The 26783-nt window shown below is 51.8% G+C and overlaps 1 protein-coding gene across 1 annotated transcript in view; it reads left to right on the top strand.

The window, feature by feature from the left end:
• Nucleotides 1-356: 356 nt before the first annotated feature.
• The window catches only part of LOC115398271 (disintegrin and metalloproteinase domain-containing protein 9-like), a 30769-nt gene continuing 4342 nt past the window's right edge, over nt 357-26783 (top strand). The window contains exons 1-17 of the mRNA XM_030104954.1: nt 357-448; nt 1803-1846; nt 6015-6112; nt 6386-6444; nt 6639-6714; nt 6859-6935; nt 9513-9699; nt 9961-10026; nt 15044-15115; nt 15203-15372; nt 15862-15943; nt 16019-16152; nt 23613-23784; nt 23878-23970; nt 25845-25949; nt 26046-26136; nt 26315-26420. Of these exons, the coding sequence (XP_029960814.1) occupies nt 357-448; nt 1803-1846; nt 6015-6112; nt 6386-6444; nt 6639-6714; nt 6859-6935; nt 9513-9699; nt 9961-10026; nt 15044-15115; nt 15203-15372; nt 15862-15943; nt 16019-16152; nt 23613-23784; nt 23878-23970; nt 25845-25949; nt 26046-26136; nt 26315-26420 (1724 nt within the window). The remainder of the gene's footprint in view (nt 449-1802; nt 1847-6014; nt 6113-6385; nt 6445-6638; nt 6715-6858; nt 6936-9512; nt 9700-9960; nt 10027-15043; nt 15116-15202; nt 15373-15861; nt 15944-16018; nt 16153-23612; nt 23785-23877; nt 23971-25844; nt 25950-26045; nt 26137-26314; nt 26421-26783) is intronic.

Here is a 26783-nt window from a genome sequence, read left to right on the forward strand (position 1 = left end):
GACCTGCTAAGCTGATTTCACTTTAGCTCTAAACTCTTCTAATGTACACTTCATCCAGATTTTGTGTAAATTAGGCGACAGAGTGGTGGTTCAGAGCGAGTGTGTCGTTTATTTGTCCGAATTCCAGCCATTTAGGATTTTGTTCGGACGAATTCGGCGACATGTGAGCCGGCCGGGGTGAGCGGCTCCAGCAGGAGGAGTCAGAGAAGCAGAGCACACAGGAACCCCGGACCCGCCCCGGTGGCCCCCCCCTCCCCCGCCCGGCACGGCGCTCGGCGCCGTGGCCGTGGCGGTCGGGTCCCCCGACCCGGCGGCCCGGCCCTCCGGGCCCGGTCGGGCTCTGGCGGCGGGCGACCATGGATCACGCCGTCAGCCGCCCACGCCGCTCCGACCGGCTCCCCGCCGACCCGCTCGGCAGCGGGGCCGAGACGCGCCGTCTCACCCAGCGGTCTGACGGAGCGGGCCCGCCCGGGAGTCGCACCGAGTCGGTTCCGGAGGTCCGGCGGCGGACCCCCGGGGCCACCCGGTGCGGCGCGGCACCCCCAGCGGCGGCCGCCGGCGAGCGCAGACTTTCTCACACCCTCCGGGGCCGGACCCAGATCGCGGGGCCAGCCCCCCCACCACACCCGCCGGCCGCCAGGCGGTGCAAGCTCTGTCTGGCGCAACCGCTGTCCGTCATGTTGCATCTTGGGTAATTTCAGTGTGAGTAGTGAACACACGATGTCTGCTCAACATTTCTGGCGAATGCAGTATCATCCGGGAACTTCTGGCATGCTCACAAATGGCACACTGCCAGTGTGAACACACTGATACTCAGTCAGTTAGTATGAGCAGGAGGTCAGTACGCGGTTTGGAACACAGCCCACAGTCTTTCTCCGGGGTCTGGCTCGTTTCCCCACCTTCTCTACAGACGTGGACAAAGCTGCAGACTGCTGCCGGCGGAGCGGCGGTTCTCCTCATGTCCTCACCTTGGACATGTCTCAGTGTCTCAGAGCGTTAGTGTCTCCGTCTGACGCCTGTTCTGTCCAGAACGTCGTTTGATTATATCACTGTTCTGAGAGAACAGTTCTGCAGAGGAGAGCCTCAGCAGGAGAACTCTGGCTCTGAGCTGAACTGTGAGACCAAACATCGCCCCCTGCTGGAGCTTCTCCACATCGGCTCTATTTTCGCCAGCGGAAGCTGCCGCGTGCTCCTGACGTGTCAAGCCATTTCCGGTCCAGCTTCTCTTATTGTGAAGAGGGTCTCTTTCGCCGCTCCTCACTCCGGTCCAGTTTCCTTCTTTGCCCGTGTTAATCTGGCGGCTCCGCTCGGATTAAACTCTGACAGACATCTTGGCTCTAACAGCTAGCAGCTAGCGGCTAACAGCTAGCGGCTAACAGCTAGCAGCGGGTGGAGGCCGCGGCCGTTCCCGGACATCAGGCTCCATGAGTCGGCCGAGGCAGGAGACAGTCTCGGCCGGTTAGCATGAAGCTCCGTGGACACACAGCGACCACACACACCGAGGACAGGCCGAGGACCAGGGGGACAGGAGCGGCGGGAGGCGGCAGGGCAGCCCGGGGACCGGGGGGAGGACAGCCCGGGGACACCCGCTGAGGAGGGAGGACAGCCCGGGGACCGGGGGGAGGACAGCCCGGGGACACCCGCTTGAGGAGGGAGGACAGCCCGGGGACACCCGCTGAGGAGGGAGGACAGCCCGGGGACCGGGGGGAGGACAGCCCGGGGACACCCGCTGAGGAGGGAGGACAGCCCGGGGACACCCGCTGAGGAGGACAACATGAAGACAGGAGGGACAGCAGAGCTGCTTCCAGTCTGCTGTCTCTGCTGCTGCTCGGAGGAGACAGCAGAGGTGAGGTGGAGGGGGACAGGGAGGACATGGGATGGAGTGGGACACTGAGAGGAGGACACGGGAGGGAGGGGGACACTGAGAGGAGGACACGGGAGGGAGGGGGGCACTGGGAGGAGGACACGGGAGGGAGGGGGACACTGAGAGGAGGACACGGGAGGGGGACACTGAGAGGAGGACATGGGAGGGAAGGGGACACTGAGAGGAGGACACGGGAGGGGGACACTGAGAGGAGGACATGGGAGGGAGGGGGACACTGAGAGGAGACAGCAGGAGTGTAACATGGTCATCATGGTGATGCCAGTCCTAGTTTTGGTCTTAGTTTTATTCTTGGTCCTAGTCCTGGTTCTGGCTTGGTCCTGGTTCTGGTCTTGGTCCTGGTCTAGGTTTTGGTCCTGGCCTGGGTCCTGGTCCTGGCCTTGAAGTCCATTCTCAGAAGTGTCTTGTGTCCTGGTTTTCACCTCGTCCTGTTGAGGACGGTCAGGACATGATCAGGACCCGTTAGCCCCGCCCACTGAGGGACCGGGACTCAGTCTGGACTAGTCCCAGTCCTACCTCAGCTCTGGTCTGGGGACAGAGGGCTAGAACCGGGGACTGACCCTGTCTGTCTCTGTCTCTGTCCTGATAATCTCCTGACCTCAGACGCTCCGTTACGCAACCGAGGACTGATGAGTCGGCAGAAACAGACCACTTCCTGTTAGTGCCTCCACAACCCAGTGTCCCCGCCCGGTCTGTCCGTCTGTCCAGCACTGTCTCAGTGTCTCTGTTCCGTCTGTCCAGCAGTGTCTCAGTGTCTCTGTTCCGTCTGTCCAGCAGTGTCTCAGTGTCTCCGTCTGTCCAGCAGTGTCTCAGTGTCTCTGTTCCGTCTGGCCAGCAGTGTCTCAGTGTCTCTGTTCCGTCTGTCCAGCAGTGTCTCAGTGTCTCTGTTCCGTCTGGTCCAGCAGAGTCTCAGTGTCTCTGTTCCGTCTGTCCAGCAGAGTCTCAGTGTCTCTGTTCCGTCTGTCCAGCAGAGTCCCAGTGTCTCTGTTCCGTCTGTCCAGCAGAGTCCCAGTGTCTCTGTTCCGTCTGTCCAGCAGAGTCTCAGTGTCTCTGTTCCGTCTGTCCAGCAGAGTCTCAGTGTCCTCTGTTCCGTCTGTCCAGCAGAGTCTCAGTGTCTCTGTTCCGTCTGTCCAGCAGAGTCTCAGTGTCTCTGTTCCGTCTGTCCAGCAGAGTCCCAGTGTCTCTGTTCCGTCTGTCCAGCAGAGTTCAGTGTCTCTGTTCCGTCTGTCCAGCAGTGTCTCAGTGTCTCCATCTGTCCAGCAGTGTCTCAGTGTCTCCATCTGTCCAGCAGTGTCTCAGTGTCTCTGTTCCGTCTGTCCAGCAGTGTCTCAGTGTCTCTGTTCCGTCTGTCCAGCAGAGTCTCAGTGTCTCTGTTCCGTCTGTCCAGCAGAGTCTCAGTGTCTCTGTTCCGTCTGTCCAGCAGTGTCTCAGTGTCTCCGTCTGTCAAGCAGAGTCTCAGTGTCTCTGTTCCGTCTGTCCAGCAGAGTCTCAGTGTCTCTGTTCCGTCTGTCCAGCAGAGTCTCAGTGTCTCTGTTCCATCTGTCCAGCAGAGTCTCAGTGTCTCTGTTCCGTCTGTCCAGCAGAGTCCCAGTGTCTCTGTTCCGTCTGTCCAGCAGAGTCTCAGTGTCTCTGTTCCGTCTGTCCAGCAGAGTCTCAGTGTCTCTGTTCCGTCTGTCCAGCAGAGTCCCAGTGTCTCTGTTCCGTCTGTCCAGCAGAGTCCCAGTGTCTCTGTTCCGTCTGTCCAGCAGAGTCTCAGTGTCTCTGTTCCGTCTGTCCAGCAGAGTCTCAGTGTCTCTGTTCCGTCTGTCCAGCAGAGTCTCAGTGTCTCTGTTCCGTCTGTCCAGCAGTGTCTCAGTGTCTCCATCTGTCCAGCAGTGTCTCAGTGTCTCCATCTGTCCAGCAGTGTCTCAGTGTCTCTGTTCCGTCTGTCCAGCAGAGTCTCAGTGTCTCTGTTCCGTCTGTCCAGCAGTGTCTCAGTGTCTCTGTTCCGTCTGTCCAGCAGAGTCTCAGTGTCTCTGTTCCGTCTGTCCAGCAGAGTCTCAGTGTCTCTGTTCCGTCTGTCCAGCAGTGTCTCAGTGTCTCCGTCTGTCCAGCAGTGTCTCAGTGTCTCTGTTCCGTCTGTCCAGCAGAGTCTCAGTGTCTCTGTTCAGTCTGTCCAGCAGTGTCTCAGTGTCTCTGTTCCGTCTGTCCAGCAGAGTCTCAGTGTCTCTGTTCCGTCTGTCCAGCAGAGTCTCAGTGTCTCTGTTCCGTCTGTCCAGCAGAGTCTCAGTGTCTCTGTTCCGTCTGTCCAGCAGAGTCTCAGTGTCTCTGTTCCGTCTGTCCAGCAGAGTCTCAGTGTCTCTGTTCGTCTGTCCAGCAGAGTCTCAGTGTCTCTGTTACGTCTGTCCAGCAGTGTCTCAGTGTCTCCGTCTGTCCAGCAGTGTCTCAGTGTCTCTGTTCCGTCTGTCCAGCAGAGTCTCAGTGTCTCTGTTCCGTCTGTCCAGCAGAGTCTCAGTGTCTCTGTTCCGTCTGTCCAGCAGAGTCTCAGTGTCTCTGTTCGTCTGTCCAGAAGAGTCCCAGTGTCTCTGTTCCGTCTGTCCAGCAGAGTCCCAGTGTCTCTGTTCCGTCTGTCCAGCAGAGTCTCAGTGTCTCTGTTCCGTTCTGTCCAGCAGTGTCTCAGTGTCTCCATCTGTCAGCAGTGTCTCAGTGTCTCCATCTGTCCAGCAGTGTCTCAGTGTCTCTGTTCGTTCTGTCAGCAGTGTCTCAGTGTCTCCATCTGTCCAGCAGTGTCTCCGTGTCTCCATCTGTCCAGCAGTGTCTCAGTGTCTCTGTTCCGTCTGTCCAGCAGAGTCTCAGTGTCTCTGTTCCGTCTGTCCAGCAGTTGTCTCAGTGTCTCTGTTCGTCTGTCCAGCAGAGTCTCAGTGTCTCTGTCCGTATGTCCAGCAGAGTCTCAGTGTCTCTGTTCCGTTCTGTCCAGCAGTGTCTCAGTGTCTCGTTCAGTCTGTCCAGCAGAGTCTCAGTGTCTCTGTTCCGTCTGTCCAGCAGAGTCTCAGTGTCTCTGTTCCGTCTGTCCAGCAGAGTCTCAGTGTCTCTGTTCCGTCTGTCCAGCAGAGTCTCAGTGTCTCTGTTCCGTCTGTCCAGCAGAGTCTCAGTGTCTCTGTTCCGTCTGTCCAGCAGAGTCTCAGTGTCTCTGTTCCGTCTGTCCAGCAGTGTCTTCAGTGTCTCCGTCTGTCCAGCAGTGTCTCAGTGTCTCTGTTCCGTCTGTCCAGCAGAGTCTCAGTGTCTCTGTTCCGTCTGTCCAGCAGAGTCTCAGTGTCTCTGTTCCGTCTGTCCAGCAGAGTCCCAGTGTCTCTGTTCCGTCTGTCCAGCAGAGTCCCAGTGTCTCTGTTCCGTCTGTCCAGCAGAGTCTCAGTGTCTCTGTTCCGTCTGTCCAGCAGTGTCTCAGTGTCTCCATCTGTCCAGCAGTGTCTCAGTGTCTCCTCTGTCCAGCAGTGTCTCAGGGTCTCTGTTCCGTCTGTCCAGCAGTGTCTCAGTGTCTCCATCTGTCCAGCAGTTGTCTCAGTGTCTCCATCTGTCCAGCAGTGTCTCAGTGTCTCTGTTCCGTCTGTCCAGCAGTGTCTCAGTGTCTCTGTTCCGTCTGTCCAGCAGAGTCTCAGTGTCTCTGTTCCGTCTGTCCAGCAGAGTCCCAGTGTCTCTGTTCAGTCTGTCAAGCAGAGTCTCAGTGTCTCTGTTCCGTCTGTCCAGCAGTGTCTCAGTGTCTCCATCTGTCCAGCAGTGTCTCAGTGTCTCCATCTGTCCAGCAGTGTCTCAGTGTCCTCCATCTGTCCAGCAGAGTCTCAGTGTCATCTGTTCCGTCTGTCCAGCAGAGTCTCAGTGTCTCTGTTCCGTCTGTCCAGCAGAGTCTCAGTGTCTCTGTTCCGTCTGTCAGCAGAGTCTCAGTGGTCTCTGTTCCGTCTGTCCAGCAGAGTCTCAGTGTCTCTGTTCCGTCTGTCCAGCAGTGTCTCAGTGTCTCCGTCTGTCCAGCAGTGTTCAGTGTCCTCTGTTCCGTCTGTCCAGCAGAGTCTCAGTGTCTCTGTTCCGTCTGTCCAGCAGTGTCTCAGTGTCTCCGTCTGTCCAGCAGTGTCTCAGTGTCTCTGTTCCGTCTGTCCAGCAGAGTCCCAGACCGACTCGCTCTCTTCCTATCAGCTGATCGTCCCTCGTCCAATCGCAGGCCGGCTGAAGAGGGATTTGGACGGACAGCCGCCGGCTCAGGTGTGGACAGCTGATGCTAATGCTAATGCTAACAGCTTTTCTGTTGTACGCATCTGAGACTGTCCAGAGGTCAGAGTTCAACCATCCCAACGCAAAGTCTATGTGTGTGTGCGTGCTTGTGTGTGTGCGTGCGCGCGTGTGCTTGTGTGTGCGTGTGTCTGTGCACTTGTGTGTGTGTGTGTGCATGCGTGTGTGCGTTTGTGTGTGTGTGTGTGTGCATGCGTGTGTGCGTTTGCGTGTGTGTGTGCATGCGTGTGTGCGTTTGCGTTGCAGGTGTCGTATGTCATCAGTGTGGAGGGAATCGAACACGTTGTCCACCTGCAGAGAAACCGGTGAGTCAACTACTAATCAGATTACTGCAGCAACATGAGAAGTAATCAAATTACTGTGGAATGTGAGAAGTAATCAGATTACTGTTATGTGAGTAGTAATAATTACTGCAACGTGAGAGAAGTAGTCAGATTACTGAAACAATGTGAGTATTGAGGTACGTCAACGTGAGAAGTAATCAGATTACTGTCCCCAGGCTGCTGCTGCCTCCAGACTTCTCCGTCTTCACCTACAGTCCCGACGGCTCTGTCCTCCGCTCCAGTGCTGGACAGGTAACGCCCGGTCCTCCGTCCCCCAGCTGGACCGCATCTGGAACTGACAGAGTGTGTGTGTGTGTGTGTGTGTGTGTGTGTGTGTGTGTGTGTGTGTGTGTGTGTGTGTGTGTGTGTGTGTGTGTGTGTGTGTGTGTGTCTCAGGAGCATTGTCAGTATGAAGGCTTCGTCCAGGACGTAGACGGCTCCTCAGCAGCTCTGAGCATCTGCAATGGACTCAGGTTTGACACGTGGCATGTTGAGACGTCTCCTGTCTCTACTGTCTCTATTGGACTCTACTGTCTCTACTGGACTCTGCTGTCTCTATTGGACTCTACTGTCTCTACTGGACTCTACTGTCTCTACTGGACTCTGCTGTCTCTACTCTGGACTCTACTGTCTCTACTGGACTCTACTGTCTCTACTGGACTCTACTGTCTCTACTGGACTCTGCTGTCTCTACTCTGGACTCTACTGTCTCTGTTGGACTCTACTGTCTCTACTGGACTCTACTGTCTCTACTGGACTCTGCTGTCTCTACTCTGGACTCTGCTGTCTCTACTCTGGACTCTACTGTCTCTGTTGGACTCTACTGTCTCTACTGGACTCTACTGTCTCTGTTAGACTCTACTGTCTCTGTTAGACTCTACTGTCACTACTGGACTCTACTGTCTCAACTGTCTCTGCTGTCTCTACTGTCTCTACTGGGTTTCTTTATAGAAGATGGACAGCGTGACTGGCAGGTTTTCAGTTTACCAGAGAAGCGTTTGATTTCCTGGTCAGAAATTATCTGAATTTATTGAGCTGAAATGCTGCAAAGTGTAGGGTATAGTAGGGTATAGTAGGGTGTATTAGGATATAGTAGGGTGTATTAGGGTATAGTAGGGTGTATTAGGGTATAGTAGGGTGTAGTAGGGTATAGTAGGGTGTAGTAGGGTATAGTAGGGTATAGTAGGGTGTATTAGGATATAGTAGGGTGTATTAGGGTATAGTAGGGTGTATTAGGGTATAGTAGGGTATAGTAGGGTGTAGTAGGGTATAGTAGGGTGTAGTAGGGTATAGTAGGGTATAGTAGGGTGTATTAGGGAATAGTAGGGTGTAGTAGGGTATAATAGGGTGTAGTAGGGTATAGTAGGGTGTAGTAGGGTATAGTAGGGTGTAGTACGGTATAGTAGGGTGTAGTAGGGTATAATAGGGTGTAGTAGGGTATAGTAGGGTATAGTAGGGTGTAGTAGGGTATAGTAGGGTGTAGTAGGGTATAATAGGGTGTAGTAGGGTGTAGTAGGGTGTAGTAGGGTGTAGTAGGGTATAGTAGGGTGTAGTAGGGTATAGTAGGGTGTAGTAGGGTATAGTAGGGTGTAGTAGGGTATAGTAGGGTGTAGTAGGGTATAATAGGGTGTAGTAGGGTATAGTAGGGTGTAGTAGGGTATAATAGGGTGTAGTAGGGTGTAGTAGGGTATAGTAGGGTGTAGTACGGTATAGTAGGGTGTAGTAGGGTATAATAGGGTGTATTAGGGTATAGTAGGGTGTAGTAGGGTATAGTAGGGTGTAGTAGGGTATAATAGGGTGTAGTAGGGTGTAGTAGGGTGTAGTAGGGTATAATAGGGTGTAGTAGGGTATAGTAGGGTGTAGTAGGGTATAGTAGGGTGTAGTACGGTATAGTAGGGTGTAGTAGGGTATAATAGGGTGTAGTAGGGTGTATTAGGGTATAGTAGGGTCTAGTAGGGTGTAGTAGGGTATAATAGGGGGTAGTAGGGTCTAGTAGGGTGTAGTAGGGTGTAGTAGGGTATAATAGGGTGTAGTAGGGTATAGTAGGGTGTAGTAGGGTGTAGTAGGGTATAGTAGCGTGTAGTAGGGTATATTAGGGTGTAGTAGGGTATAGTAGGGTATAGTAGGGTGTAGTAGGGTATAGTCCACCCCCGCAGCTCCCGGGGGGGGGGATCTTTTCAAAGGCCCCCACCCTCGCCTGTCAAATTTCGTGCGGACTAAACTTCAAGAGCTGTTCGGGGAGTTTATTCAAAGATTTGCCCAAAGATCAGGCGCTGTGCAGCCTGCTCAGCGGCGAAGCTGCTGTGAGGGCGCAGCTGTTTCCACGATGGATGGAATCTCTGTCGCTCTACGTGACCAAAGCCATTTAAAAACATCAACAATGTAGTCCTGGAAACATTTGTGAAGTCTTCACAGTAAAGTTGTGTAACACCCTGAGTGGACTGTTGCTGGACCTGCAGCGTGGTCGGTCAGCGGGTCCCGGACGGGTCCCGACAGCCAGCCGGGACCACCTGGACAGACTGCCCGGTGGCTCTGCAGGCTCCGAGCCGTCCTCCGCTCAGCTCTTCAGTCTCTCAGTTTCGCCTGTTTCCACGTGTCTCCCGCTGTGCTGTTGTGCTGCGCGCTCAGTCGTAGTAATGAAACACTGCTACAAGTTTAGTTCCGCCTGAAAAAAGAAGGTTTTGTTCCACACGGCCAGGCCGCCTCTTAAAAGATGAGACTCTGGGTTTTATTGTTGCTTTTTTAACAAGAAGAGGTGGAAAATGACTTTTTCATTTAAACTTTGCTTGGAGGGAAGATTTGTCACCGGACTTTTTGACCGGTATGTCGGACTTCAGCAGATTTTACCGGTCAAAGTCCGGTATTGACCGGATAACGGAAACCCAGCTCTGGACTCTACTGTCTCGACTGGACTCTACTGTCTGTACTGTCTGTACTGTCTCTACTGGACTGGACAGTGTCCCCAGTGGGACGCAGAGGGGCTTCAGTTATTTGTTCACACACACACGCCATGCAACGTGGCTGAAGTGTGTGTGTGTGTGTGTGTGTAGAGGAGTGCTGCACCTGCCGGACCACAGCTATGGGATCGAACCGTTAGACTCTGCCCCCGGACAGCACCTGCTGTACCGCCTGCAGGATGTGACCTCACAGCCCCGGGGCTGCGGCACGCTGCACCACCGCGCCGCCCAGCACACTGCAGAGGGAGCACAGGGCATCGAACACAGAGCCCACAGCAGGGTGAGGCCCCACACACTGTACACACACACACACACACACACACACACACACACACACACACTCACACACACAGTACACACACACACACACAACACAGAAACACACACACACACACACAGTACACACACACACAGATTACACACACACACACACACACACACACACACACACACTTACACACACACACACAACACAGAAACACACACACACACACAACACAGTACAAACACACACACTGACATCTGAAGCCTGTGTTTGCAGACGAAGCGAGCGATACTACACAAGACTCACTATGTGGAGCTGCTGCTGGTGGTCGACAATGACAGGGTGAGACACACACACACACACACACACACACACACACACACACACACACACAGTCAGACAGACACTGCTGCCAGCACTGAGTGCAATGAAGTATAGATTCAGCACTTTTAGAGGAGGAGATGCTCTATAGCCTGATGTCAGAGGAGGAAGATGATAGACGTGATGAAGAGTAGACCCGTGTCGGCCGCTACCAGCAGTGGGCGCTGTGGAGAAATGCGGCCGCCATCTTGGTCCGGTCGGCCGCAGTTTGACCGGCCAATGAAGTCTCATCAAATGAATCATGGTTCGCTCAATACGACGCGTTGGTTTATCTGTCAGCGTGTTTCACGGAGGCGTGATCGAGGCCACGATGCTTTCAAATAACTTATAATGAGTAAAATAAGATTTCAGAAGATGCTAGCAGAGCTGCAGATGCCATAGTATAATAATTAATCAGGATATATCCAGGTGTAGAGCTCGGTTCCTGCTATGTCTCAATCAATCAATCAGTCAATCAATCAATCAATCTCTTTATTTGAGCAACAATAATAGCAGCAATTGTCCATTTATAGTTGTAGTAGTACAGTGTTATTTGAACTGTGCTCAAAAAGGGAGCAGGGAGAAGTTCGAAGAACTTATTAAATCTCCCCTTCACATTAAGAATGGCACAAATTGAATCCCACATCCATTAGAAAAAAAGGAAAAACAGAGAAGAAAAGGAAAGAAAAAACAAACAAAATACTTACAAACCTTGCATATGAAGTCACACATCAGACAATTTATAATTACAATTAAGGTATATTCTTTCAGTATTCCTTAATTTACAATGTTTAATATTTACAATATTAAGGCAGCATCTCAATAAACAATATTATTATGGGGCTTTAGACAGTGGAATGCAGTTCATCAGCCGCCTGGGCTTTGATCACACATACTTCTGAAGTCATTCTGCTTTTAGTTTCTTTTTAAATACACGTAGACTTGTGGATTCTTGGATGGATTTATCGAGCTCATTCCAGATTTCAGGACCTTGACATGTAACTCTGAAGCTGGTGCTCCTCAGCTTCGCCTTTTCCCTCTCATCAGCTGTTTTCTCCTCGTATGAAGTTCTTGACTGAGAGGTCAGAGGAACGAGTCGACGTCGTCTCGGGTTGAGCTTCTACACTGCAGTGTGCATGAGCGCAGCGCTGTGGAGAGTGTTGATCTGAGAGTTTCAGAAGCTTAAACCTACAGAAGAGAGGATCAGAGGGAGCATGAAACTCTGCCATGGTAGAACACGTATGACCTTCGTTTGTATAACTTGTAGGTTCTGTAAGTAGGCAGGATACGTGTTGCACCATATGACGTTGCAATAGTTTAGATGTGGTTCAAACAGACCGATAAAGCGTTAGGAGAGCTTCTAAAGGAAGACAGTGTCTTAGCTTGTAGAGGAGACCAACATATTTATATAATTTATTGGTTAAATACTCAGTGTTTTTTTAATTTAAAAATTCATCAATAAATATTCCAAGAAATTTGATGTTCTCTACTCTTTCCACAGCCCTGTCGTTAACCTTAATCCGTACTGTTTCCACCTTTTTCCGGCTTCTGTTTGAACGAAACACGATGTATTTGGTTTTATTTGTGTTCAGAGATAATGTGTTACATTTGAACCATTCATTTATTTTCATCATTTCATCATTTACAAGACTCTCTAAGCTTCCTAGATTTGTGTGACAAAAATAGATTTGTGTCATCAGCAAAAATGAGATTGTGGAGGATAGTTTAGGAGTTCACCAGGTCATTTACGTATAGGATGAATAAAAGTGGTCCAAGTATGGAGCCTTGCGGAACGCCACATCTGATGATTTTACGCTGAGATTTGCCAGTTTTAATTTGCACATAATGCTCTCTCTCAGATAGGAAGCTTCTGAACCAATCAAGCGCTTTCCCTCGGACACCACAGTGTTGCAGTTTGCCAACTAAAATGTCCAAATCAGTGGTGTCAAGCGCTTTTGACAGGTCCAGGAATACACCAATTCCACACTGTCCTTTATCAGCAGCGTCATGAATCTGTTCGATGAGACCAAGGATTTCCACAAGTCGTCCTCTTCCTCCTGAAGCCGGACTGAGATGGAGTGATTACGCCTCGTTCATCCAAATAACTACGGAGTCTATTATGCACAATTCTCTCAAGTACCTTTGAAATGTGGGCAAAACTGATAAGGGTCGGTAGTTTTCTACTTTGTTTTTATCGCCTGATTTAAATATCGGTATGATTTTTGCAATTTTGGTCATTTTGGGTACTTCCCCGTGCAGTAACGAGAGGTTAATGCAATAGACCAGCCGATCCGCAATTTCAGGTGCTACGAATTTTGAAATTTGACTACAGGACATCATCCACACCCACAGCCTGTGAACTTTTCAAGTTCCTGATGATCAATAACTTCTGATCCGTCTGTGGGTGTGAGAAAAAATGAATTCAAATAGTTACCTTTAAGGTATTGTTGGTAAGGGGCTCCCTCTTGTGGCTTTATATTTTTCTGAGGCGTTACACCTGTGGAGTTGAAGTCGTTGTTAAAACAGTTGGAAAGATCATCTTCGACATTCTGATTGGCGTTTCGTTTGGCTTTGGCGTCAGGAAGGACTGTGGACTTGTGGCCCCGGCTGAGGACGTTATTTGGTACTTTCCAGCACTGCTCTTGGTCACCGCCAGAAGCCTCAATGAGCTCAGTGGAGTCACTCCGCTCACTTGCTCGTATCACTTTTGTCAACTTATTTTTGTATTTTATATATTTATCTTTATTTTCAACTGTTGGACTTTTAATGTAGTATTTGTATCGCTTGTTTTTCTTTTTGATTGACTTCAGTATACCTTTTGTAATCCAAACTTTCTGCTCATTTTTATTGCTTCTCACCGTCTTTTCCGGTATTGACGTGTTAATCCTGTCAGATACCTCATTGATAAATGCGTTACAGGCTTCCTGCGGTGAGTTGTGATTAAATACAGTCCCATGACCTGTGGCTAATGCTGCGTTCACGCCGGGCGCGTCGCGGGCGTCGTGAGCGGCGCTTCTCTATGCAAAGTCTATGGTGGACGAGCGGCGTGGAGCGGCGGGCGGCGCGTCAGGAGCGGCGACTTTTCAAGTGTTTCGAGCGTTTCCAGCGTCGACGCCCACGACGCTCGTCCCCGGCGTCAGGAGCGTCAGGAGCGTCGCTTTTTGAGAGTTGGGAAAACTGAACTTTCGACGCGCTGCCGCTGGGCGTCAACCAATCAGAGACGATCCCTCCGCTGCTACGTCACTACGAGTGATCCGAGCACCCGATGCGAGCCGGACGGTGTTGCTAACTTGACGACTTTCTCGCTAAATCTGGCGACTTTCCAAAGCCTCTTGGTGACTTTTTTTGTCAAAAGCGACTAGCGACAAATCTAGCGACCTTCTCTGGCGCTGTGGAGACGTGACAGGACGTCTCGCTGCTGTCGTCAATGAGCCCCTCCCCCGTCCCAAAGCTCTCACAGCGGTCAGTCTCAGCAGCGCCCCCTGCTGCAGGCAGAGCAGAGAGGAGCAGACCAGCCAACAGCCACTTTTCCGACGACGGCGCGGTCTAGCTTTATTTAACAAATAAAGCCGAGCCGCTCTCCTGATGCGATCCGCCAGAGCTGGAAACAGAAATCAGCCTCCGGCGCGCCGATAAACTGACGAGCGTCGTGAGCTTTGTGACCACCTGGTGTCAGCGTCGTGCTCGAAGCGTCACAAGCGTCAGCTTCGAGGCGTCGCGGGCGCGTCCAGTGTGAACGCCCCCATGAGACTTTCAGATAATTTATTTAAATATCTTTTGTTTAGCACTTTTACTTTGTTTGTATGATTGTTTTCTCGTACTTAATTGTAAGATCGATAAAGAGTACAATGGGAAAATGGTCTGACATGTCTGACAGTACGACACCAGCGTCCAGCCAGCCTTCTGCGTGTTCCTAATATTATCAATGATAGATTTACTTGATTCCGTTCTCTTCTATAGGAATTTATTGTAGGGAAATAAGATGATGAATAAAGACAATTGAGGAAATCATTTTCTTAACATTATTTTCAGCCAAGTTGACGTTTAAAGTCACCAAGAATAAATCAATTTTTATTGCTTTTATTAATATAATTTAGTTATTCTTCAAGTTTGGTTATAAAACTGTCAAACCTTGAGTCTGGGGGTCGATATATTACCCCTATAATAATATTTTTCGTGTTTTTATTGTCTATTTTTATAAATAAGGAGTGTATCTGTCCATGATTAATACATATATCATCACGAACGATCACAGAGTGTATATGAGCCTTGCTACACACACCCCCACCTGGCCTGTGTGTAGTGTGTAGCCATCCAGGTTGAGTGAGGCTAATGCTCCCCAGGCTAATGAGGCTAATGCTCCCCAGGCTAATGAGGCTAATGCTACCCAGGCTAACGAGGCTAATGCTACCCAGGCTAATGAGGCTAATGCTCCCCAGGCTAATGAGGCTAATGCTCCCCAGGCTAATGAGGCTAATGCTCCCAGGCTAATGAGGCTAATGCTCCCCAGGCTAATGAGGCTAATGCTCCCCAGGCTAATGAGGCTAATGCTACCCAGGCTAATGAGGCTAATGCTACCCAGGCTGATGAGGCTAATGCTACCCAGGCTAATGAGGCTAATGCTCCCCAGGCTAATGAGGCTAATGCTCCCCAGGCTAATGAGGCTAATGCTCCCCAGGCTAATGAGGCTAATGCTCCCCAGGCTATGAGGCTAATGCTCCCCAGGCTAATGAGGCTAATGCTCCCCAGGCTAATGAGGCTAATGCTCCCCAGGCTAATGAGGCTAATGCTCCCCAGGCTAATGAGGCTAATGCTCCCCAGGCTAATGAGGCTAATGCTCCCCAGGCTAATGAGGCTAATGCTCCCCAGGCTAATGAGGCTAATGCTCCCCAGGCTAATGAGGCTAATGCTCCCCAGGCTAATGAGGCTAATGCTACCCAGGCTAATGAGGCTAATGCTCCGCAGTCAGCTTGATGTGTTTCTCTGCTTCTCTGCTCAGTTTAACTACATGAGGAGAAACGAGACGGCGGTGACTGAAGACATGATCCACCTGGCCAGCTACATCGACAGTGTAACACACACACTGTACACAACCACACACACACGGTGTACCCCCCTCCCCCAGGATGACCCCCCGCTGCTCTCCCCCCTCCTCCAGATCTACGTTCACATGAACGTGCGTGTGGTTCTGGTGGGTCTGGAGATCTGGACTCAGCAGAACCGGATCAGCACTGACGGAGCGGTTGGAGAAGTTCTGAGTCGCTTCACCCAGTGGAGAGAGAGGGAGCTGCTGCAGAGGAGGAGGCACGACTCGGCCCAGCTCATCCTGTCAGTGCACACACACACACACACACACACACACACACACACACATTCTTATGTGATGTGGTCTGACTGAGTAATAAGTGGGTGTACACCGTTTACTGTTGGTGTATACCGCCACCTAAACCACCGCGTACTGGTGTATACCACTGTGTACCGCCGTGTACCGCCGTATACTGCCACATACCGCCATTTACTGTTGTGTACCACCATTTACCGCCGCGTACTGTCGTGTACCCTGGACTGCAGCTCTGCAGTGACCCACCGACTGAAAACAAGTGGAGCCTCTAAACTGAGCCTGAGCTTCATTCTAAACTCTCCTCAGCCAGAGAGCAGAACCAGGCTGAAGCTCCAGGAGCCTCCCTGAGGGGGCGGGCCTTAGCAGCATTCCACCAATCACCACAGACAACAGAGTTCTGTGTCTTACAAGGAGAACCGCGGTGACGGGTGTCGGTTCTCGGTGTTCTGCGGTTCTCAGTGTTCTGCGTTCTACAGGAAGAAGAGCTTCGGGGGAACAGCAGGCATGGCGTTCGTCTCCACCGTGTGTTCTCGCAGCCACGGCGGAGGAATCAACACGGTACGTCACGCCGAGGACTCTGCCTCCCATGATGCGTCACGTGACCCCTGACCTTGACCCCGCCCCCTCTCCCAGTTCGTCAACAACAACGTCCAGGCGCTGGCGTCCGTGGTGGCTCACGAGCTCGGACACAACCTGGGGATGAACCACGACGACGGGCGGGACTGCAGCTGTCCTGAGAGAGCCTGCATCATGAACGCCACCGCAACGTAGGACACACTCTGACACACTCTGACACACTGACACTCTCTGACACACTCTGACACACTCTGACACTCTCTGACACTCTCTGACACTCTCTGACACACTCTGACACACTCTGACACTCTCTGACACTCTGACACACTGACACACTCTGACACACTCTGACACTCTCTGACACTCTGACACACTGACACACTCTGACACACTCTGACACTCTCTGACACTCTGACACACTGACACACTCTGACACACTGACACACTCTGACACACACTGACACTCTGACACTCTCTGACACTCTCTGACACTCTGACACACTCTGACACACTCTGACACTCTGACACACTCTGACACACTCTGACACACACTGACACACTCTGACACACACTGACACACACTGACACACTGACACACACTGACACACACTGACACTCTCTGACACACTCTGACACACTCTGACACACTCTGACACTCTGACACACTGACACACTCTGACACACTCTGACACTCTCTGACACTCTGACACACTGACACACTCTGACACACTGACACACTCTGACACACACTGACACTCTGACACTCTCTGACACTCTCTGACACTCTGACACACTCTGACACACTCTGACACTCTGACACACTCTGACACACTCTGACACACACTGACACACTCTGACACACACTGACACACACTGACACACTGACACACACTGACACACACTGACACACTCTGACACACTCTGACACACTCTGACACACTGACACACTCTGACACACACTGACACACTCTGACACACACTGACACACTCTGACACACACTGACACACACTGACACACACTGACACACACTGACACACTCTGACACACACTGACACACACTGACACACTCTGACACTCTGACACACACTGACACACACTGACACACACTGACACACTCTGACACACACTGACACACACTGACACACACTGACACACTCTGACACACTCTGACACACTCTGACACTCTCTGACACTCTGACACACTGACACACTCTGACACACTGACACACTCTGACACACTCTGACACACACTGACACTCTCTGACACTCTGACACACTCTGACACACTCTGACACACTGACACTCTCTGACACACTCTGACACACTCTGACACTCTCTGACACTCTGACACACTCTGACACTCTCTGACACACTCTGACACTCTCTGACACTCTGACACACTCTGACACACACTGACACTCTGACACACTCTGACACACTCTGACACACTCTGACACACTCTGACACACTCTGACACTCTGACACACTCTGACACACTCTGACACACTCTGACACACTCTGACACACTCTGACACACACTGACACACACTGACACACTCTGACACACTCTGACACACACTGACACACTCTGACACACTCTGACACACTCTGACACACTCTGACACACTCTGACACACACTGACACACTCTGACACACTCTGACACACACTGACACTCTCTGACACTCTGACACACTCTGACACACTCTGACACACTGACACACTCTGACACACTGACACACTCTGACACACTCTGACACACACTGACACTCTCTGACACTCTGACACACTCTGACACACTCTGACACACTGACACTCTCTGACACACTCTGACACACTCTGACACTCTCTGACACTCTGACACACTCTGACACTCTCTGACACACTCTGACACTCTCTGACACTCTGACACACTCTGACACACACTGACACTCTGACACACTCTGACACACTCTGACACACTCTGACACACTCTGACACACTCTGACACACTCTGACACACACTGACACTCTGACACACTCTGACACTCTCTGACACTCTGACACACTCTGACACACTCTGACACTCTCTGACACTCTGACACACTCTGACACACACTGACACACTCTGACACACACTGACACACACTGACACACTGACACACACTGACACACACTGACACACTGACACACACTGACACACTGACACTCTCTGACACACTCTGACACACTCTGACACTCTCTGACACTCTGACACACTCTGACACTCTCTGACACACTCTGACACTCTCTGACACTCTGACACACTCTGACACACACTGACACTCTGACACACACTGACACACTCTGACACACTCTGACACACACTGACACTCTGACACACTCTGACACTCTCTGACACTCTGACACACTCTGACACACTCTGACACTCTGACACACTCTGACACTCTCTGACACTCTGACACACTCTGACACACTCTGACACACACTGACACACTCTGACACACACTGACACACACTGACACACTGACACACACTGACACACACTGACACACTGACACACACTGACACACTGACACACTCTGACACACTCTGACACACTCTGACACACTCTGACACACTCTGACACACACTGACACACTCTGACACACACTGACACACTCTGACACACACTGACACACTCTGACACACACTGACACACACTGACACACTCTGACACACACTGACACACTCTGACACTCTGACACACACTGACACACTCTGACACACACTGACACACACTGACACACACTGACACACTCTGACACACACTGACACACACTGACACACTCTGACACACTCTGACACTCTCTGACACTCTGACACACTGACACACTCTGACACACTGACACACTCTGACACACTCTGACACACACTGACACTCTCTGACACTCTGACACACTCTGACACACACTGACACTCTGACACACTCTGACACACTCTGACACTCTCTGACACACTCTGACACACTCTGACACTCTCTGACACTCTGACACACTCTGACACTCTCTGACACACTCTGACACTCTCTGACACTCTGACACACTCTGACACACACTGACACACTCTGACACACACTGACACTCTCTGACACTCTCTGACACTCTGACACACTCTGACACACTCTGACACACACTGACACACACTGACACACACTGACACACTCTGACACACACTGACACTCTGACACACTCTGACACTCTCTGACACTCTGACACACTCTGACACACTCTGACACTCTGACACACTCTGACACTCTCTGACACTCTGACACACTCTGACACACTCTGACACTCTGACACACTCTGACACACACTGACACTCTGACACACTCTGACACACTCTGACACACACTGACACACTCTGACACACACTGACACACACTGACACACTGACACACACTGACACACTGACACACACTGACACACTGACACACTCTGACACACTCTGACACACTCTGACACACTGACACACTCTGACACACACTGACACACTCTGACACACACTGACACACTCTGACACACACTGACACACTCTGACACACACTGACACACACTGACACACACTGACACACACTGACACACACTGACACACACTGACACACTCTGACACACTCTGACACACACTGACACACTCTGACACTCTGACACACACTGACACACTCTGACACACACTGACATACACTGACACACTCTGACACACTCTGACACACTCTGACACTCTCTGACACTCTGACACACTGACACACTCTGACACACTGACACACTCTGACACACTCTGACACACACTGACACTCTCTGACACTCTGACACACTCTGACACACACTGACACTCTGACACACTCTGACACACTCTGACACTCTCTGACACACTCTGACACACTCTGACACTCTCTGACACTCTGACACACTCTGACACTCTCTGACACACTCTGACACTCTCTGACACTCTGACACACTCTGACACACACTGACACACTCTGACACACACTGACACTCTGACACACTCTGACACACTCTGACACACTCTGACACACTCTGACACTCTCTGACACTCTCTGACACTCTGACACACTCTGACACACTCTGACACACACTGACACACACTGACACACACTGACACACTCTGACACTCTCTGACACTCTGACACACTCTGACACACTCTGACACTCTCTGACACTCTCTGACACTCTGACACACTCTGACACACACTGACACACTCTGACACACTCTGACACACTCTGACACACTCTGACACACTCTGACACACTCTGACAAACACTGACACACACTGACACACACTGACACTCTGACACACTCTGACACACTCTGACACACTCTGACACACTCTGACACACTCTGACACACTCTGACACTCTCTGACACTCTGACACACTCTGACACACTCTGACACACTCTGACACTCTCTGACACTCTCTGACACTCTGACACACTCTGACACTCTCTGACACTCTCTGACACTCTGACACACTCTGACACACACTGACACACACTGACACACTCTGACACACTGACACACACTGACACACACTGACACACACTGACACACTGACACACACTGACACACACTGACACACACTGACACACTCTGACACACACTGACAAACACTGACACACACTGACACACTCTGACACACTCTGACACTCTCTGACACTCTGACACACTCTGACAAACACTGACACACACTGACACACTCTGACACACTCTGACACTCTCTGACACTCTGACACACTCTGACAAACACTGACACACACTGACACACACTGACACTCTGACACACTCTGACACACTCTGACACTCTGACACACTCTGACACACTCTGACACACTCTGACACTCTCTGACACTCTCTGACACTCTGACACACTCTGACACACTCTGACACACACTGACACACACTGACACACACTGACACACACTGACACACACTGACACTCTGACACACTCTGACACTCTCTGACACTCTCTGACACTCTGACACACTCTGACACACACTGACACACTCTGACACACTCTGACACACTCTGACACACTCTGACACACTCTGACACACTCTGACACACTCTGACAAACACTGACACACACTGACACACACTGACACTCTGACACACTCTGACACACTCTGACACACTCTGACACACTCTGACACTCTCTGACACTCTGACACACTCTGACACACTCTGACACACTCTGACACACTCTGACACTCTCTGACACTCTCTGACACTCTGACACACTCTGACACACACTGACACACTGACACACTCTGACACACTGACACACACTGACACACTGACACACACTGACACACTGACACACTCTGACACACTCTGACACACACTGACACACTCTGACAAACACTGACAAACACTGACACACACTGACACACACTGACACACACTGACACACACTGACACACTCTGACACTCTGACACACTCTGACACACTCTGACACACTCTGACACACTCTGACACACTCTGACAAACACTGACACACACTGACACACACTGACACTCTGACACACTCTGACACACTGACACACACTGACACACTGACACACACTGACACACTCTGACACACTGACACACTCTGACACACTCTGACACACACTGACACACTCTGACAAACACTGACAAACACTGACACACACTGACACACACTGACACACACTGACACACACTGACACACTCTGACACTCTGACACACTCTGACACACTCTGACACACTCTGACACACTCTGACAAACACTGACACACTCTAACAAACACTGACACACTCTGACACACACTGACACACACTGACACTCTGACACACTCTGACACACTGACACACACTGACACACACTGACACTCTGACACACTCTGACACACTCTGACACACACTGACACACTCTGACAAACACTGACAAACACTGACACACACTGACACACACTGACACACACTGACACACACTGACACACTCTGACACACTCTGACAAACACTGACACACACTGACACACACTGACACTCTGACACACTCTGACACACTCTGAGACTCTCTGACACTCTGACACACTCTGACACACTCTGACACTCTCTGACACTCTCTGACACTCTCTGACACTCTGACACACTCTGACACACACTGACACACACTGACACACTGACACACTCTGACACACTGACACACACTGACACACTGACACACTCTGACACACTCTGACACACACTGACACACTCTGACACACTGACACACTCTGACACACACTGACACTCTCTGACACTCTCTGACACTCTGACACACTCTGACACACACTGACACACACTGACACACTGACACACTCTGACACACTGACACACACTGACACACTGACACACTCTGACACACTCTGACACACACTGACACACTCTGACACACTGACACACTCTGACACACACTGACACACTCTGACACACTCTGACACACTCTGACACACTCTGACAAACACTGACAAACACTGACACACACTGACACACTCTGACACACACTGACACACACTGACACACACTGACACACTCTGACACACTCTGACACACTCTGACACACTCTGACACACTCTGACAAACACTGACAAACACTGACACACACTGACACACTCTGACACACACTGACACACACTGACACACTCTGACACACTCTGACACTCTGACACACTCTGACACACTCTGACACTCTGACACACTCTGACACACTCTGACACACTCTGACACACTCTGACACTCTGACACACTCTGACACACTCTGACACACTCTGACACACTCTGACACACTCTGACACTCTGACACACTCTGACACACTCTGACACTCTGACACACTCTGACACACTCTGACACACACTGACACACTCTGACACACTGACACACTCTGACAAACACTGACACACACTGACACACTCTGACACACACTGACACACACTGACACACTCTGACACACTCTGACACTCTGACACACTCTGACACACTCTGACACTCTGACACACTCTGACACACTCTGACACACTCTGACACACTCTGACACACTGACACACTCTGACACACTCTGACACACACTGACACACACTGACACACTCTGACACACTCTGACACTCTGACACACTCTGACACACTCTGACACTCTGACACACTCTGACACACTCTGACACACTCTGACACACTCTGACACACTCTGACACACTCTGACACACTCTGACACACTCTGACACACTCTGACACACTGACACACTCTGACACACTCTGACACTCTGACACACTCTGACACACTCTGACACTCTGACACACTCTGACACACTCTGACACACACTGACACACTCTGACACACTCTGACACACTCTGACACACTCTGACACACTCTGACACTCTGACACACTCAGGTAGAGTAGAGTGAGGACGGGTGGGTGTTGAAGGACCACGTGTGTCTCTGTCTCTGTGTCCCTCCGTCTGTCCAGAGGCTCCAGGACCTCCCACTCCTGCAGTGTGGTTAATGACGTGTTCCCCTGTCTACGTCCTCGTCCCCGTCTCTCCCCGTCTCCGTCCCCTTCTCCATCTCTGTGTCCCTTTCTGTCCCCGTCCCCGTCCCCGTCTCGGTGTCCAGAGGCTCCCGGTCCTTCAGCTCCTGCAGTGCTGATGACTTTGAGAAGATGCTGCTGCTGACTGGAGGCTCGTGTCTCCTGAACGTCCCCCGTCCCGACGAGGCCTTCAGCGCTCCGGCCTGCGGGAACCGGCTGGTGGACGCCGGCGAGGACTGCGACTGTGGAACCCAGAAGGTCCTGTCTCTGTCTCTGTCTCACACACACACTCCCTCTCACAGTCTCACTCCCTGTGTGTGTGTGTGTGTGTGTGTGTGTGTGTGTGTCCAGGAGTGTGAGGACGACCCCTGCTGTGAGTTCCAGACCTGCAGACTGAAGCCTGGAGCTCGCTGCGCCTTCGGAGAGTGTTGCTACAAATGTCAGGTAACGGGGTTCTTCAGGTTCCTCAGGTTCTTCAGGTTCTTCAGGTTCCTCAGGTTCTTCAGGTTCTTCAGGTTCCTCAGGTTCCTCAGGTTCTTCAGGTTCTTCAGGTTCTTCAGGTTCCTCAGGTTCCTCAGGTTCTTCAGGTTCCTCAGGTTCTTCAGGTTCCTCAGGTTCTTCAGGTTCTTCAGGTTCCTCAGGTTCTTCAGGTTCCTCAGGTTCCTCAGGTTCCTCAGGTTCTTCAGGTTCTTCAGGTTCCTCAGGTTCCTCAGGTTCTTCAGGTTCTTCAGGTTCTTCAGGTTCCTCAGGTTCCTCAGGTTCTTCAGGTTCCTCAGGTTCCTCAGGTTCCTCAGGTTCCTCAGGTTCTTCAGGTTCCTCAGGTTCTTCAGGTTCTTCAGGTTCCTCAGGTTCCTCAGGTTCCTCAGGTTCTTCAGGTTCCTCAGGTTCTTCAGGTTCCTCAGGTTCCTCAGGTTCTTCAGGTTCCTCAGGTTCCTCAGGTTCTTCAGGTTCTTCAGGTTCTTCAGGTTCCTCAGGTTCTTCAGGTTCCTCAGGTTCTTCAGGTTCCTCAGGTTCTTCAGGTTCTTCAGGTTCTTCAGGTTCCTCAGGTTCCTCAGGTTCCTCAGGTTCTTCAGGTTCCTCAGGTTCCTCAGGTTCCTCAGGTTCTTCAGGTTCCTCAGGTTCTTCAGGTTCCTCAGGTTCCTCAGGTTCTTCAGGTTCCTCAGGTTCTTCAGGTTCTTCAGGTTCTTCAGGTTCCTCAGGTTCTTCAGGTTCTTCAGGTTCCTCAGGTTCCTCAGGTTCTTCAGGTTCCTCAGGTTCCTCAGGTTCTTCAGGTTCCTCAGGTTCCTCAGGTTCCTCAGGTTCTTCAGGTTCTTCAGGTTCCTCAGGTTCCTCAGGTTCTTCAGGTTCCTCAGGTTCTTCAGGTTCTTCAGGTTCTTCAGGTTCCTCAGGTTCTTCAGGTTCTTCAGGTTCTTCAGGTTCCTCAGGTTCCTCAGCTTCTTCAGGTTCCTCAGGTTCTTCAGGTTCCTCAGGTTCCTCAGGTTCCTCAGGTTCTTCAGGTTCCTCAGGTTCTTCAGGTTCTTCAGGTTCCTCAGGTTCTTCAGGTTCCTCAGGTTCTTCAGGTTCCTCAGGTTCCTCAGGTTCTTCAGGTTCCTCAGGTTCCTCAGGTTCCTCAGGTTCTTCAGGTTCTTCAGGTTCCTCAGGTTCCTCAGGTTCTTCAGGTTCCTCAGGTTCCTCAGGTTCTTCAGGTTCCTCAGGTTCTTCAGGTTCCTCAGGTTCCTCAGGTTCTTCAGGTTCTTCAGGTTCCTCAGGTTCTTCAGGTTCTTCAGGTTCTTCAGGTTCCTCAGGTTCCTCAGGTTCTTCAGGTTCCTCAGGTTCTTCAGGTTCCTCAGGTTCTTCAGGTTCTTCAGGTTCCTCAGGTTCCTCAGGTTCTTCAGGTTCCTCAGGTTCTTCAGGTTCCTCAGGTTCTTCAGGTTCCTCAGGTTCCTCAGGTTCCTCAGGTTCTTCAGGTTCTTCAGGTTCCTCAGGTTCTTCAGGTTCCACACACACTGTGGAACAGTGAGCATGTTCTAATCCAGAGGAAGAACTGCAGAACCCCAATAGAACCATGAGGAGAGTCAGTCGTTCCATCGCCGTGGAAACAGATGTTCTCCGAGTGCGAAGCTGCTGGACGCCACGCTGTCAGTGGAATCATGGGATTGTTCTGTACAGGAACCGGAGCCTGGAGAACCGGAGCCTGGAGAACCGGAGCCTCCAGAACTCCTCCTGCTCCTGCTTTGTTCTTTTTCTTTTTGATCTGCAGATGAAGCAGAACCACCACCTGTTCACCGTGTGTGTGTGTGTGTGTGTGTGTGTGTGTGTGTGTGTGTGTGTGTGTTCAGTTCCTACCAGGAGGTTCTGTGTGTCGATCTAGTACCGATGAGTGTGATCTCCCGGAGTTCTGTAACGGTTCCTCGCCGTTCTGTCAGAGCGACGTCTTCGTGCAGGTGAGCGGGGCTGCAGGGCGGAGCCGGGCGGAGGAGGGCGGGGCCGGCGGGGCTGAGGTCCCGCCCCCCTCCGCCCTGACGGGGGTTCTGTTGCAGGACGGGCAGCCCTGCAGGAACCGGCAGGCGTTCTGCTACGGGGGTCGGTGCCAGCACCACGACGGACAGTGCCAGGCCATATTTGGAGCCCGTGTGTAGCCCCGCCCACCTCATCACCACAGGCCGTGCTCGAACACTCGCTAACCCCACCCACCTCCACCCGCCTCCACCCCCACCCCCACCTCCACCCACCCCCACCTCCACCCCCACCTCCACCCCCACCCCCACCTCCACCCCCACCTCCCCCCACCCCCACCTCCACCCCCCAGGGTCGAAGGCCGCCCCGGAGATCTGCTTCAAAGACATCAACCGGATGGGGGACCGCTTCGGGAACTGTGGGAACCAGAACTACGGCTACAAGAAGTGTGAGAGCAGGTGAGACGTCCTCCGTGGACACGCCCGTCTGTCTCCGTGGACACGCCCGTCCGTCTCCGTGGACACGCCCGTCCGTCTCCGTGGACACGCCCGTCTGTCTCCGTGGACACGCCCGTCCGTCTCCGTGGACACGCCCGTCTGTCTCCGTGGACACGCCCGTCCGTCTCCGTGGACACGCCCGTCTGTCTCCGTGGACACGCCCGTCCGTCTCCGTGGACACGCCCGTCTGTCTCCGTGGACACGCCCGTCTGTCTCCGTGGACACGCCCGTCTGTCTCCGTGGAAACGTCCGTCTGCGTCTCTGTGGAAACACCTGTCTGTCTCCATGGAAACATTGGTCTTCGTCCCCCTGGACACGCCCTGA

Source organism: Salarias fasciatus, chromosome 12 (assembly GCF_902148845.1).
Source record: "Salarias fasciatus chromosome 12, fSalaFa1.1, whole genome shotgun sequence".
Taxonomy (NCBI): Eukaryota; Metazoa; Chordata; class Actinopteri; order Blenniiformes; family Blenniidae; genus Salarias; species Salarias fasciatus.